The sequence below is a fragment of the Megalobrama amblycephala genome, linkage group LG4 (genome assembly GCF_018812025.1).
Source record: "Megalobrama amblycephala isolate DHTTF-2021 linkage group LG4, ASM1881202v1, whole genome shotgun sequence".
In the NCBI taxonomy this organism is placed as follows: Eukaryota; Metazoa; Chordata; class Actinopteri; order Cypriniformes; family Xenocyprididae; genus Megalobrama; species Megalobrama amblycephala.
Window position 1 is genome coordinate 52,449,699 of NC_063047.1, and position 16,796 is coordinate 52,466,494.

The 16,796-nt window shown below is 36.4% G+C and overlaps 1 protein-coding gene across 1 annotated transcript; it reads right to left on the bottom strand.

The window, feature by feature from the left end:
* Positions 1 to 1,401: 1,401 nt before the first annotated feature.
* On the bottom strand, positions 1,402 to 13,357 carry gnaq (guanine nucleotide binding protein (G protein), q polypeptide). The gene is made up of 7 exons (XM_048189942.1): positions 12,594 to 13,357; positions 11,760 to 11,944; positions 9,967 to 10,121; positions 7,605 to 7,733; positions 7,315 to 7,444; positions 5,053 to 5,206; positions 1,402 to 2,795 (listed from the first exon to the last, which is right to left on the bottom strand). The coding sequence occupies exons 1-7, from the start codon at positions 12,727 to 12,729 to the stop codon at positions 2,605 to 2,607; spliced, it is 1,080 nt and encodes a 359-aa protein (XP_048045899.1). The 5' UTR covers positions 12,730 to 13,357; the 3' UTR covers positions 1,402 to 2,604.
* Between the last annotated feature and the right edge of the window lie 3,439 nt (positions 13,358 to 16,796).

Here is a 16,796-nt window from a genome sequence, read left to right on the forward strand (position 1 = left end):
ATAATAACACTGCCTCCTCTTCAGATGGTGAAATGCTTGTTCAATAGGATTTAAATCTGGAGACTTGGCCAATCTAAGACCCAAAATTTCTTCACCATGATAATCTCCTTGATTGAATTGGCAGTTTTCCTTTGGTACTGATCAGATGTTTGATCTTGCTGTGTATCCTCTGTAATTCTGTTGGTGAAGTCTCCTGGGAACAGCAGATTGTGAGACCATCACCCCAGCTTTCTGGAGGTTGCTGGTGATTTTACTGAGTTATTTTAGAGTTTTTTCATAGCCCTTGTCATTTGTCTATCATCGACTGCTGTTGATTTTCTCAGCTGACCTGGTCGTTGTCGTTGCTGAAGCTTGCCAGTGGTATCTATCTTTTTCAGGACATTCCAAACTGGACATTCAAAGTCAATATCCAGATTTAAATCCCATTAACAAGCATTTCACCAGCTGAAGAGGAGACTAAAGGCAGAAACTCCCCAAAACAAGCAACCGTTGAAAATGGATGCATTAAGGCCTGGAAAAGCATTTCATAGTGTGAAACCAGGGGCCTCACTTATAAAGCGTGCGTACACACAGATTTGATCTTAGAGTGTGTGTATACGCGTAAATCCACACCAACGCTCATATTTATAAAAACGGTCTAAAAAGTGCTTAGAGCCACGTCAGGGTCTGAGCAGACGTACGCACTTTTCCTGGTCAGATTACTGCAGGTTTTTGTAAATCTAAGCTATTCTTGCAGCTCACTAAGGATTTGGACTATGACTGCTGATCTTTTATGTGTAAATGACATTAATTTATTGTCGTTTAAAACGCAGAGAGCTGAAACCATTCAGCTGCGCACAAGTTCAAGATCATTTGCGATTTATAGATTTTTTGTGTGTACGTTCATTCTATGAATCACACGTAAGCACACCGGAGAAATGATCGCGAGATCAAATTTAGGACGGTTTCTGCACATTTTATAAATGAGGCCCCAAGAGTCTGATGATGTCTATGGCTCACAGACTCACTCCTGTGATTGCTTGCAAGGGATTTACAATTAAATTTTAGCTTTTACACATTTACATTTACTTAAACTGTCCCAATACTTAGGCTCACATTAGGCAGAGGGATGAAACTCTAAAAGTGCTGTTCTTTTTAACTGGAAAAACATTTTGTGTTGAAACAGCCAATTATAAAATACACTCTGTACTTCTGCCTCATATTTATCTTTTAATCATATTTTTAGATGTCCTGACACCACAGCTAACAGAGCAATTTTGTCTTTACTGTCCCAATACTTGGGGCATAATGGAGGGCATATATATATAAAAAAATATTATATTATATATATATATATTATATATTTTTTTTTTTTCACCTTCTGGGGTTTTATTACATTATACACTATATTATACACTTCGCTCTAAAATAGCAGCCTTTTATTGCAAAAAAAAGTTGAAGCAGAAAATCATCCATACATCATCCATACTATGCAAACCACACAATTGTCAGCATCGCTGACAAACAAAAAAAAATTCAGAGGATCACAACAACAATTTGGTCCTTTACTCTTGGCTGAACACAAAACATTCATTTGTTTGACACGCATCTAATCACACGATATTTACAAATCCTCATTCTTTAAAAACAACAGCAAATATTGACCAAAGCTTGATTACACCACACTAACCACACTGTAAAGTCAGTACAATACCAGTAAGAGCATCATTTGCTCACTTGTTGCGTAATTTATTTAAAAAAAAAAAAATAATAATATAACATATGCAAGTGCTACAGAAAATCTCTGAATGGCAAATTTGTAGTTTAAGATAAGGATGATTGCACAGAAATCATCTCTTGGCACATTGTTCAAGCTTGATGGACAGGTCGTGAACAGCAGGTATGCCATCATCTTTTCTGAAAAGACAATGAAAAAATACAAAGAGCTGGCATGGTATAGAAATAAATGATACTGGCAAGGCCAACTTATTGCCTGTGGTATGATTATTCGTTTGACAATACATGAAACAACCACATTACAAGAACTTTGGCACTTTTAAATGTTAAATGTAATCTAGCTGTTGTCTATTCTTCACCAATGCATGTGCTGTGAAAGGTAAAAAAGACTCTTATCTACTAAGCTTACTCTGACTCTACCACGTGACAAAACCAAATAAGTACTTTTCATTGCCTTCTAATGACCTCTTGCACCACACAGAATACTTAATATGTCCAAGGCGGAGAAATCTCCATAACATTTATCGCTCAACGTGTACAACTTAAACCAAAAAGAACCTGCTACAGAATAAACCTTAAACTAAAAGAAATCATTTCATCTGTGATAAAAAGTTCAACAACATACATTTTCATTAAAATGGAAAAATAGCATTCAAGTTGAATCCTGTGAAGTAGCTGCGAGGTGCAAATAAATAATGATAAAGTAGTGAGCAGCTTGTGTTACAGTTCATAGATAGAAATAACTTGTATGTCCAAATTCATGGAGCAGAATCAGGGACGACCGACTGGTCAAACAATTAAAGCAGACTTTAATGGCTCACAGCAGACTCTAGCTGCAGACTGATGAGTCCTTTAACCACAATAACGTATGCCGTAACCAAATGTTGTTCAGACTAGATTGTATTCCTTCAGTGTGAGCTGCAAGATGGTGTCCTTGACAGCAGCAAACACGAATCTGATGTTTTCCGTGTCAGTGGCACAGGTGAAGTGAGAATAAATGATTTTTTCTGAGTCTGGATTCAGGTCGACAAACATCTTCAGGATAAATTCCCGTGCGGCTTGAGCATCTCTCTGGGCTCCTTGGAGAGGAAAATAGATCTTGGTTAACTTGGTCATCCTGAAAATCATCTGAGATTTTACTTAAAGTGCCCCTATTATGCCTTTTTAAGGGTTCCTAATAATGTTTTGGGAGTCTCCTACAACAGGTTTACATGCATGCCATCAAAAAACACTTTTGTTTTCTCATAATACACATTTAATTTCACCTCAGTTCTCAATTATTGGTAAACTCCTCCTTTCCGTGAGCTTACACTGCTCTGATTGATCAGATGGCCCAATCCTATGCGATTGGTCTACTGCATTCACCGCACGCCTATTGCCATAACTGAATGACAGCTATCAATACGCTACGTTAGCCAAGCACGAAGGTCAATAGCTGATAATGCATTACACTTTGTAAACAAAAGTCGTGCTCCATACTTGATCATTACTCCAAGTAATAAGACAGACAAGCTGCATTAAATCGACACATTTTTTAACAATATTGGACCCACATCTGAATAGCAGAACTACAGAAACGTGATTTAGCCGGTTAGCAGGAGACATACAGACTGGGGTGTTACACAACATAACATACAAAACTACGAATTTTGAACGATTGCTAGAAAATATAAACATCAATTATTAATCATACTTACAGGTTGAGATTCAGAGGAGCAAAATGGTCTTAAAATATGGATCAGTGCCCAGTTTGTTTGGACCAAGTCTTTCAACTCCCCGAGGTTTGAGAAGCAGTTGTCGATAAAATGACAGGAACACAACAAAAGATTGTACTGCTGTGGTATTATTGAAAAAATGAATTTCCCTGGTGTCTGTGCACGCGATAAGCAGACGGGCAATATGCTAATGTTTCGTTGTGACATCACAACGAAACGGCTAGGGATTCATTTTACAAACGACTCGTTTAATTGACTCTCTACTCTTACTTTTGAGAGACAATAGCTTTATATACGGTGCACTTTCAGATTTGAAACTTTGCAGGATGTTCATTCACTTAGAGATGTGTTACACACTACATGAAAGGTAATTTTCAAAAATCCATAATAGGGGCACTTTAAAATAACCTCTAACTTAGACTATGTTCACACTGTCAGTCCAAATCCGATTATGTGTGTATCCGACTGGAATCGAATTGAAATGATTGACTGTACACTATGTATCGCAACTGTTCGGATCCGATTTGTGCGTCTCATGGCTTTTTGTTTTCCAGAACACCTGTGTTGGTTTCCATGCCAATGACATTGCATTGGTAGGTTGGCAAAGTTGTCTCAAGGCAGGAACACACCAAACCGACGCCGAGGAACTAGTGGCAACGAAAGCAGACTGCGGGGTTGGCTCACGTCGGCAGCGTCTGGGTCCAAAGTTGCCCTGACACACCAAACCATCGCTCGACAGCTGACGGCCAAGTAGCACGTCCGTTCTGCACCTGCGTAAGATGAAATGCCTTTCTGAATCAGCAGGTGGCAGAAGATGAACAGCCAATCAGAATGATCAGATGGCCCGATGGACCGACGAGCTCCGACGCCGATTCAACATGTCGAATCGGCCGAAAAAAAGCAGACCAGGACCAACTTCAGCCGACTGTGTGGAACACACTGAGAAAACTTAGTTGGCCAACGAACAAAAACTGGCCGATCGTCGGCTTGGTGTGTTCCTGTCCTTAGAATATGACAATGTGTAGCTGCAGCGCTGGACTACTAATGAAGCAGCGACAGAAATGGAAGCTTTCATGAGTGGCTTTATTCTGTGCTACAGAGTGTAAGAAGTGAAGACATCCCATCACTGGACCACAGAGATGTCTCCATTATATTATTTTCTGCATGACCTGCACATTGACAACAACACAACGCTACCTTGTTTCTGCAACGTCTGCTGCGTTTGTTTTACGTGAGGCATAAGTAGAAAAGCTACTCGCAATCTGATCAGAGCAGTCAGATTGAAATGGATTTCCAAAAATGAGATTTGAATAGAATTTAACCCACAAATTAATGTAGCTTGAATTGGATTTCTTGTGATTTTTTTGCGTTCACACTTGCTAAATCTGATCGGATACTAATAGGATAGGATTTGAACTGACAGTCTGAGCAAGGCTTTAAAGTATGAGCAATAGTATTAGCAATGCTTTAGCAAGCACCACAGAAAGACTCATGAAAAGCTACATAATGGATCATAAATTGACATAGGTAAATAGCAAACTGATTATTAAGACCATCAGTTCATTCCTTTTCAAATCTCAGAAAACAGATTTGAAAAACAACAAAGTATTTTTAAACCTACCATCATATTCAGGAAAGTAATCTACAAGATGTGAAAACATTATTTTCTCTTCCAAAAGGTCTTTCTTGTTCAGAAAAAGAATAACTGATGAATTCTGGAACCAGGGGTATGTTATTATCGTCCTAAACAATGCTTTGCTTTCCTCCATTCGATTCTGTGGGGGAAAAATAACATAACAGGGCCATTTCAGTGGTTATTTTAGTCCTACTTTAGTCCAGCAATCAACACTAACATTCAGTTCACCGCTTCTGACAATTTCAGAAAAAAATAAAAGTGCTTTCATTCAAGCATTGCTAAAGTTTGCCAGCTTGCCATTTAAAGTTCAGAAAGAAAAGTAGTTCACTCTCTACTGGTTACATGATCACATCAATCATTCAACCAGAGTTTTGAGACAGCCAAAGACAGTTTTTATACGGTAAGTATATGTAGGTACAAAACTTTCATTTAAAAAAAAAAAAAAAAAAAAAAAAAAAAAAAGTCAAGTGGTGTAAGTATAATGTTAAAAAAAAAAAAAAAATTGTCACTCAACAAATGGCCACCTGCATGTTGGTTTCCGCAATGAATTTTGAGGGTATTGATTTTGCAGATTGAATTATTCCAAGCAATATTTTAAAACAGCTTTACTACTTTTTATTCTTTAAGAAATAAGAATATAATCTTGCAAGAAATTATTTAAAAAGATTATGCCACACAGTTTAAATATTTTTTTCAAGAATGTCATGCTTTCATTAAAGTCCCCCTGTGGTGAAAAATCATGTTTTTAATGTTATTTATATGTCTGGTGTTTATATGTCTAGTGTTTTTAACATGCTTTAAAGCCGCGCACACACTTGACGATTGTAAGGCCGATTATGAATGTAAATTGATACTTATGACTGATCGCGCTTAAACGTGTCCAGTCAGAGCCGGTTGCGTTCAGTCTGCGATTACAGTCCGTGTTCAAATTCCATGTGAAAGTATATAAATCTGCTTCAGTCGCAGGAAACAATCACTGTATGTTGAGCACAGTCTTAGAATGCTTTAGCTAGTCGTTAAATGTGTGCCCAGCTTAAGACAAACCATGTGCAAATTCATAAGTCAACACCATTGCTGAGTATTTTATCTTTAAAACTGCAGTAAACCAAAGAGTCTCAAACCTGCGGTTTGAAATCGCTGGTGTTTCTGACGTCACAAACTACCTTGTAACCAATCACATCAACGTGCCAGTGGGCTTTAGCATATCATTAACTGACCATGCAAGGAAGTCTCAAAAGAAGTTTATTCTGGTATATTTTTTCCATTGATATGAAAAATTTGGTAGATTTAACAACATGGCGGGTGTATGATGCATATTACGATGTTATGATGAACTATATGTCTTTCTTCACTGACGTTCTGAGTTGTTCAAAGCATTTGTAAGGATACTGATTGTTAGAAGGCAGCTGTCTGACTTGTGAATGCGAACATGGTTTGTGTAACATTATTATTAGCTGTTTTATAACATAGTCAAGCAAAATGCTAATCTTATTAATTAGCTTTATCTGTCGGATATTGTAAAAAGTGATACCATTGTACTGCGTTTACCTCAGTAAGTTGACCATGTGGTCGTCTGAGCTTGTGCGAGTGAGTGGAGGTGGGGCTAATTGTCATATTCATAGATCCGTGTATATTAAATGAGGCAAGGGTGTAGAGCATGGGTGGGGAACGTTGATCCTGGAGGGCCATTGTCCTGCAGAGTTTAGCTCCAACCCTAATTAAACACACCTGAAGCTAATCAAGGTCTTCAGGATTATTAAAGTTATAGGCAGGTGAGTGTTTCTTTCAGGGTTGGAGCTAAACTCTGCAGGACAATGGTCTTCCAGGATCAACGTTCCCCACCCCTGGTGTAGAGTTTCATTCAAGCTATTTTAAGGAATTAAGATTTTTTTCACAAGAAATAACATTTAAATATGTAATTTTGATGATCAAAGTTGAGTTTTAAGGGATAAAATTATTTATTACTACAGGGGGACTTTAAGATTTTTCTTTTCTTTGCTACACTTGATGGTTATCCACACTTCACCCCCCACAAAAGACATCTATGCATGTATAAAATCACTGTATGGAACTGTTTAATCTTATTAAAAATGCAACAAAAAAAAAAAAAGAAAAGAGAGAGATGACATTGGATTGTGTCATTTATATAATCAAACTAAAAAAACAAAACAACACAATATAGAAGTTCTGCAAGCATTTTAAGTGGCAAGTAACAGCTTTGGCTCCCTCTGCTGGTACTTCATTTACCTCATTGTCAGACTCGACCAGAACTTGGTCATATTCGCTGAGTGCTACCAGGAACATGATGGAGGTGACGTTTTCAAAGCAGTGGATCCACTTCCGCCGTTCTGACCGCTGCCCCCCTACATCCACCATCCTGAAAAGTAGGAGGGGTCATGAGGTTAAAAGGTTCACACGCTTTGGGAGCAGTTTTGGAACATGAAGGCATCTGAACACTAGTCAAACTGAGTATTTTGTATCAGTGCAATACTAGATGAACACCTGACTAGAAGAGTAACTGTAAAGAGAAGACTTACCTGAATATGACACTATGTAGGTCGAAGGGGTATTCAATGATGCCTGTTGTGGGCACTCTCACCCTGAGCACATCTTGCTGGGTGGGAATGTAGGAAGGGTTGGTGATGCGATCTAGTGAATTTAGGTAACTGTAGACAAACAGCAAACATTTCACAATTCTGAGGAATCTCCATGTTTTTCTACTGCAATACTTGGAAGAATCTCAAAACCTGTCAAGAATGTGTCTGAGTTGCATTTTACCTCAAACAACAAAAAGTATTATATGCAATATATTCAGGATAAAGGCAGCATATTTTGTTTGTTTTTAATATTTTCAAGCAAATTAAGCACATTTCTATGGAAGCTTGTTTCCGCCACTGAATAACAAATAAAAAAGGTAATTGCAACTTTTTAGCTCACAATTCTGAGGGTTTTTTTTCTTTTTTCTTTTACTTTCACACAATTGCGCATTTACATCTCACATTTCTGACCTTTTTTTTTCAGAATTGCGTGATATAAACTTGCAATTGCGTGTTATAAAAATCAGATCTTGGAGATATAAGCTCACAATTCTGAGAAATAGTTGTAAATGCAAGATATAAAACTTATATCTGAGAAAATAATATTTGCAATTCTGATTTTTTTCCTTGCAGTTGCGATTTTATATCTCACAATTCTGACTTCTTTTATCAGAATTTGACTTTATAACTCGCAATAACATGTTATAAAGTCAGAATTGTGAGATATAAACTCAATTGTGAGGAAAAAAAAGTCAAAATTTCGAGATTATCACAATTATCATTTATACATACATTCTTATCTTTTATACATCCATACGTTCCCCATTCTCAGTAGAATATTTTTTGTTTTCCCATTTATTTTAAAGTATATTTTTGAAAACAAAATTTTAAAATAATGCTGTTTTTTTATATTTCATATATTTTTTTCACTAGGGTAATGAAACAGATTTTTAAAACAAGTGATTGTGTACATTGGAATATAAAATGTGCAGAACATTTCATATGGTAGCCCACAGTTACTGTCAGAATTATATGTTAGTTTAGCATATTAGTTAAATCTTCTGCAAAAACTCACTTTACTCACTGCTTGTCAGCCTACAGCTCAGAGGAAAAATATTTCTCAGAGATTTCATTTAAGTATCAATTTTGTAACAAACTGTAGTAACTACAGAGCTCAGATCATTCGGTCTTGGGAGAATTAGATGAGAAATGTTTTGAGGAGAACTTTTGAGTGTAGACTTTGGTGTCTTGGCAAATCTGAGGGCAATGCAAGACATTGTTAAAATCTCTTCTAAGAACGCACATTAAAATATTGGTGCCCATTTCCTAACGAGAAAAATCAGAAGCAGAAGACTTCACTTTAAGCCTCATTTGTTCTCCATTTAAAGGTGCCATAGAACGCGTTTTCAAAAGATGTAATATAAGTCTAAGGTGTCCCCTGAATGTGTCTGTGAAGTTTCAGCTCAAAATACCCCATAGATTTTTTTAAATTCATTTTTTAACTGCCTATTTTGGGACATCATTAAATATGCGCCGATTCAGCGCGTTGCCCCTTTAAATTCTCGTGCTCCCCGGCCCGAATGCCTTAAACAGCATAAAGTTCACACAGCTAATATAACCCTCAAAATGGATCTTTACAAAGTGTTCATGATGCAGCATGTCTAATTGTGTAAGTATTGTATTTATTTGGATGTTTACATTTGATTCTGAGTTTGATAGTGCTTTGTGGCTAAAGCTAACATTACACACTGTTGGAGAGATTTATAAAGAATGAAGTTGTGTTTATGAATTATACAGACTGCAAGTGTTTAAAAAAATTAAAATAATGACAGTCTTGTCTCCGTGAATACAGTAAGAAACGATGGTAACTTTAACCACATTTAACAGTACATTAGCAACATGCTAACGAAACATTTAGAAAGACAATTTACAAATATCACTAAAAATATCATGTTATCATGGATCATGTCAGTTATTATTGCTCCATCTGCCATTTTTCGCTATTGTCCTTGCTTGCTTACCTAGTCTGATGATTCAGCTGTGCACATCCAGACGTCCTGCCCTTGTGTAATGCCCTGAACATGGGCTGGCATTTGCAAATATTGAGGGCGTACATATTAATGATCCCGAATGTTGCGTAACAGTCAGTGTTATGTTGAGACAATGGTGTTTGAGACTCACTGTATGTCATTTCCATGTACTGAAATCTTGTTATTCAACTATGCCAAGGTAAATTAAATTTTCCATTCTACGGCACCTTTAATCTCATTGGTGTGTAGGAGAAACAACTCACACATTAGAGAGGTCTCATTGTGATTCTTCTTCTTTCCTATGAAAGGTGACAGGTTTAAGATGCACTCACTATTTTGTGGAATCTGAGAGCTGGTATTCTCTCCTCCGGTCATAACACTCCCGAATTCCTGGGTCATTCCATAAACTCTTGATGGCATCTACATAGGGGTTGACGAACAAGAAGACCTTCTCTACATCTACTTCTCTGACAATGTTTGCATTGGCCTGTGAGGAGAAAAATCATTTAAAAACAAAGCAATGCATTTAAAACCGTGATGAGAAGCTGATGCTTCAGCCAAAGGGATGTAGGGTACAATGGGGCTAAAGGCGCCTTTGATTTTATTTTCCTCTAAACCACTAGATGGCACAAAAACTTGCCGCATGACTTTCCTAAATATCCGCTTTTCAAATTGCATGTGCAAATTTGTCTGATCCTTGACGCGATCACGGGCAGCAACGCAAAGTTGATCTAATATTTGATGTTTTTTAAAATGTTGTTGATTAAAGTAGCAAATAAGAATCCATTAAATGAATGTATGTATTCTCAGACAAAGGTCTTCTTAATGATTTTCAGTTTTGTTCAAGGTAATTCAAGCAACAGTTTTTCAATAACAGAAGAATATGTAAAAGTATGGTATTTGGGGTAAAAAGCACCTTAAACTTTTAAAATAATTTTGTTTCTGTATTTCTGTATTTTTAAAATCTATTTTTATATTTTATATATAAAAATATTTATCACATAGGCCTATTTTAATGACAGTATATTTATTGAACAAAAATGAATTATTTTATTTATCAAAATAAACAGAAAATAGTACAAACTTTGCTAAAGTGATTCTTTTGAACAAGTATTAACCTAGTCGTTATTAAAAACATTATTTTAGCTAAAGTATTTGTATAAATACTGTGTGCCTTTTACCCCATGCTGGGGGGCCTTTTACCCCATGTGCCCCCCTCACCACCTCATACATTTATAAGATTTTTAAACAAAATTAACCACTTTATGATTTAAAAAAAAAAAAAAAATAATAATAATAATAATAATAATAATAATAATAATAATTCACAAAAAATATGTTGCTCCAATGTCCAGTACAATCATATATATTTTTCCTGCAATCATATACTTTGAGAGTAATGAAAAGCACAATTTTTCTTAAGGTGTGCCTTTAGCCTCGCTGTACCCTAAATCAACACTAAATGTAACATCCTAACCCACTTATATGTAACCTGGTTACAACTTTATTGACCCATTTTACTTGAGACTCAAATTTGTTAATGTTCTATTTGTCTAAAGTTGTCACTTCACCTGACCCAATAAGATGGAACTTGATTGAGGCTGTGTTCCATAAGATTTTAACTACACACAATGGAAAATGGGTTTGCCTTTGGGGGGTATCTACAAATGGAAAAAAAAAAAAAAAAAAAGCGAGACGGCACATTTCTGGAAGGCAGTAAAATGGTATAATTAATTTCATAGCTTGGAGGGGTAATTGTGTTAAGCCTGGGCAAGACGATTAGCCAAAGTGATTGTATCTCTCTCAGGGTATTTGACTCTGTTTAACCTACTTCATGACAAAGTTATTTGAGTGGCACCTAATCATTTTGAACTTCAGTGTGTAGTTTTATACGCATAAATGCATTTGGAGCAATGGTAGTCAGCACAATTGCTCTGACACATTAAGCCATGACTCTCTTCTCTGAACTATCGAAAATGCAAAAAGATGCCAATCTGTAACATTCACAGTACTGAATAACGTACATTTCTTCACTATGAATGCCTTGGTTTACCCTTTAAAAGTTTGCATAAATCCACAAAAACATCACAAAAGAAAGAGTGATTGGGACGACAAATTACTGTACCTTATTATGTTCATATTTGTAGAGGATCTGGAGAGTGTCCATTGCTCGTATCATGGCCTGCATAGATGTGAAGATGTTTTGGTAGACCAGCTTAGTAAAGCTTCTCCTGTCCTCTTCTGAATAGCCTGAGCCATGGATGATTCTCATCTGCTTAATAAAAGTGCTTTTCCCACTCTCTCCAGTTCCTGAAAGTGGAAACATGCGAAAAGTGCAGTGTTAGCAGTGTAAAAATCCATTAATTTGAACAAACTGGTTTGTTTGAATGGTTCTTTCCCATGAATGCCAGCGATACACAGATTCACTTGAATCATCACTTCAAATATGTTCCCATGTTTTGTGTTTGTATAGTTTAATAAGTTACATTAAGTAATCAATTAAGTGAGCCTGTTTTCAATAAGGTTAAAAGCTGTAGCCATGTTTTGGAATATGGTCGCTTCTTTCTAGCTGGCTGGCTGGCTGGATGACATCAGTCATGTTCCCAAAACCAGCTTGACCACTTTAAGATGATAACTGGTACGAATATAAAAGACTATAATAATAATAAAAAGTTGATGCATCAGATTTTACATTTTACACAAGTATGTTAAGAGACATTCACATCCCACCACACTTGCAACAGTTGTCCCACCTGTCGAGCTTATAAGATTTTAAATCTAGAGGGCAGATGTTTACTTTACACTAAGAAAGACAGAGGTCTGAGGCACTGAATCAGTTACAACTTATTTGAATTAATGCTTTTTATCAGATACCTGTGTAAAACCACAACTGTTTGCATTTGTTACGCCTTGACACATGCACACAAGTTTGGTAGAGTCACACGAAAGCACCTCGTACCCAACAGGAGCAGTTTGAGCTCGCGCCGAGCATCTCTCTTGTCACGGCGGAGCTGTCGCTCGATCTCATCGTTGATCCGCCGAGCTTCTTTCGCCTCCTCGCTGAGGCAGCACGCCATTATGGAGTCCAGCGTCATGATTCTCCGCAACAATTCACAATTAGGAGCTTTTCAGCAATTCCATTGAAAGAACATCAGTCCCAGCTCAAATGCAATCGTTCAGATAAGGCAAGAGAAAGAGTTTCCCTGTAGCGCGTTGAGGAGAGAATCCAAACCAGTGTCAGTGACTGAAACCTTGAAGCGGTTCAGCTGTGTTTTAGATCACTCACAGAAGCAACAGATCCTTTGGACTTAATAACTCCATTGCACATTGTCTTTATATATATATATTTCGTGTTCGATATTTAAAGTCTTTCTTCAATACAGTGATAGTTCCTTTTTAGACTGTTAAAAGCGGTCCATGAACTTGTGGTGTGGATTATTTGCATGAATGGTGTTGCCCCCGTGTAAAAGTCTCCACTCCGGGCGTGGTATCGCTGAATATGGCCGACAATTTCTTGGAATGCCGTTTCCGAACGTTGTGAACGCTACAACACTCTCGTAGAGCGGACAGGAATCCACGCGTGTGAAGCAACTGTGTAATTTAGTCCACTGAGGTCTTCACTCCTGTTGATTTAAATCCCAGTTTTGAATAGGCTCGATTTTGACTCTCGGCTCTTCCATTTGTAATAGGGATGTCTGATTCGTGAACGAATCATTCTTTTGAACCGACTTAATGTTTCGAACGAACCGATTAGCACGCGTTTGTGAATAAGTAGACTGTAAGAAATTTGTTAGTAAACCGTATAGTTTGCGTTTTCAAACTATGTAAATTAATATAACACAATCACAAACGCCAATATTTACCTTAACATATATTTTTCTACAAAAGTAACGAGTAAAATGACTCAAATGAATCAGTGTTTAAAATTGACTCAATAAAAGGAACCGTCCGAACAAACCGAATCGCTAAAATGATTCGGATTTGGTCTGCTAACATGTAATGTTAATTAAGAAATCAGCATCATCCACTCCATGTCAGGGTTCCTACGCAGTTTGTAAAAGTATGGAAAAGAATGAAATTTGATCTGAGTAATGTCCAGGTCTGAATAAGTATGGAAAAAAGAAAACAGGGTAGGAAAAATGCTTCCAGACTACTTAGTTAAAATATAAAATTAGGAATTTCTAAAAATACATTTATTATAACTAAGCAGAGTGTTTTCAAGGCACACATTTTCATTAAGCAAAACTGTCATTAAGCAAAACATGTAAAAATGTGTCAAATGTGAATATATGCCGGTTATAAAGGGTTTTAGATTTCTTCTCATAACGTAAGCACTTTTATTACTTAAAGAAAACCAATTAAACAAAAACCAAAATAAAAGTATTTACAGATGACTAATATACACCAAATATAATGCTATATGAACCATTTATGTTAAACGTGGTCTCAAAAATTCACGGAGAGGTTTGGAAAAGTATGGAATTTTGAAATGTGTAGGAACCATGCCTGTTGTATGATGCGCAGACTTGGAGCTGGTTAATATACACAAAAATAAAAATCGTTCAGTTCAGACAGTGGACGAATCTTAATACATTTTAAATTAATTTATATTTTAATTTGTACGTAATCCTTTCTTATGATTCCAAAATATAAAGCATAGATCGGAGACAATTGTCCTACATGGAGCTACTGTATGATTACTAACAGAATCTGAACAAAAAGAATTTAATGAAAATCTTTCAGGATTTTAGCTATTACATCAGTTTCAAAATAAAACCTTTTCTCAACATCTGTCCTGATCACCCTCTCACAGTTTACTTTGTGGTAGTGACAGCTGACTTTTTACACTTCCTTGCATCGTTGCACAATTTCCTTTTACTGTCTTTCCACAGTAGAGTTTTAATAAAGACAATAATTCAACAGGATATACTTTAGGAACGTTGGACGTTTCCAACTATGTAGGACATTTCAAAAGAAATCCTGTATACATTTCTTTTGTTGATTAAAAAGCTGGTCAGACCTCTAAAACAACTTTACCTGTGTTGCCTGTTTACCTGTGACTGCTTTTTTCTTGACCTTAATTTGATTTTTAGTGAAACTTTTTATTTTTTATAAATTGTATTACCAATATTAACAAATACGTAAAACAAATCTTCTCACACCATTGAACAGTTTGTTCTGCCAAAAAATGTTCCTTTAGTTGTTTTTATATTTTAGTTCTATGAAATAAATTTAAGAAAATTTTATGAAATTACCTTAACCTCTTAAAAAAAATCTGCTCTAATCGGATTCAAGTTTTCACTAGTACTAGTTTAAAAAAAAAGAAAAAAAGTGCAGTCTATAAGGTTTACCTGTTTGACGCCATCTCTGTTTGAACCCTGAAATTGCAGTTATTAGCGGAATTATCATCTTTACGCGAATTGTGCATCGACACGGCTCCTCAGCACGGATGATATGTCTGGGTTGTCTATCAACGCACCGGTTGTCAACAATGATTTTCGTTTTAAACTTGCTGGATTACAAACTGCCATCAAAATGATGTTTAATTATTTCAGCTGCTGTAGGAAGAGGCTACAAACGCATCCACACACACGCGATATAGCCTGCTAGCCAGAACTCTTGTATGTATACAGACGTGACGTAATGGCGCAAAGACAAATGGCGGAAGCTCGTATTTCCCACAAAATCCTACTAGTACCACTGAAATTATAAAACATTATTACAAGTTTACTGTTGTGAATTGGGCTAAGGTAAGGAGATGGTTTTGAACACTGGCTGGTTATGTACTTGCTCAAAAATTGATTTTGGATCATTTTTAACCAAAAAAGGTTACAGACTGCAGCTTTAATTTTTCAGATTAGTTATGTTTTTAAATATGTATGTATGGTTATTAAGTTTTGGTTTAGTTATTTTAGTAATCACTTGATTCCTCATTCTATTACGACTTGCTTTTAAGAAAAAAATGCAGTAAAGTAAGTAGTATTTAGTAAATCTGCTAAAAATATAAAAGTACATGGCAGACATTTTCCTTAGAACTACCAAGATCCATTTCAAAGGGGACCTATTATGCCCCTTTTTACAAGGTTATAGAAGTCTCGGATGTCGCCAGAATGTGTCTGAAGTTTCAGCTCAAAATACCCCACAGGTCATTTATTATCCCATGTTGTAAATGCCCATTTTTGAAGGGAAAACATGCTGTTTTCGTGCATGTATCTTTAAATGCAACTGAGCTGCTGCTTCCCACCCTAATTTCCAGAAGAAGGCAGAGCCTGTACAACTCATGCCTCAGACACCCTGCCAAAAATTAACAATATATCGGTTTGGTTTTGATTATCATCTTTAATTCTCATCATTAAATTTAATTATTTGCAAGCGTTTTAAAGCCACAAGAGTTTAAACTTCTGATGTATGGTTTTCTGAGTGCACAAGTATGCGCACAGAAAGCTGTCTGTCAGACGTTGTGTCCTGCGAGTATTAAACTGATTTCTCATACACATCTTATTGTACTTACACTGTCAAAAACACACAAAGTTCACAAAGTCGGTGAACGTAAACAGCAGGGAAAGAAATTGTATGTGTATATTAGATATCTATTAAAGTGACAGCAGCGTAATATACTTACTGCTGTAAATGCTGTTAATATGAATCAACAAAAGAAAAACTGCTCTTGATTAAATAACTTTAGTAGCTTTAATACATTTCTTACTTGATTGCTGCTGTTAAATGTTCTGGCAAGGAGATAAACATGGCAGACTGTGTTCCGCTCATTCAGGGGAGGAGCTAAGCTAATAGGGCAGATTAAATCATGGACGGGGCCTCCCTACTCTATCGTAAGAGTGGGGGAAATCTGGAACCGTTCCTTTGGAGAGACGGTTCCAGATTTATGGGGATTATATAAAAAAAAAAAAAAAAAAAAAAAGACTCGGTGGCTTTTTTTTTGGACAACTGTGTTCAAACACCTTCTAAAAGTGATTTTTGCATAATATGTGTATCTCCTACATCCTTAAGGTACAAACACCAACTCTACAACTCGATCACGAGAGTCATATGCCACATCTCAACAGAACAACTCAAATCTGAATTGAATATCAATTGTCTCTTTGAATGGAAATTCATTGGAAAAGCACTACAACCAAAACACAAACACACACCCAACAAGTCA

Bases quoted from the DNA above. Each gene is read 5' to 3' on its own strand.
- gnaq (XM_048189942.1), bottom strand. From the start codon at position 12,729: ATGACGCTGGACTCCATAATGGCGTGCTGCCTCAGCGAGGAGGCGAAA. The intron at 10,122-11,759 runs GTACAGTAATTT...TTCTCCTCACAG, and splicing joins ACAAATATGAACATAATAAG to GCCAATGCAAACATTGTCAG. The intron at 2,796-5,052 runs GTAGGTTTAAAA...TTCCTCTCCAAG, and splicing joins TTACTTTCCTGAATATGATG to GAGCCCAGAGAGATGCTCAA.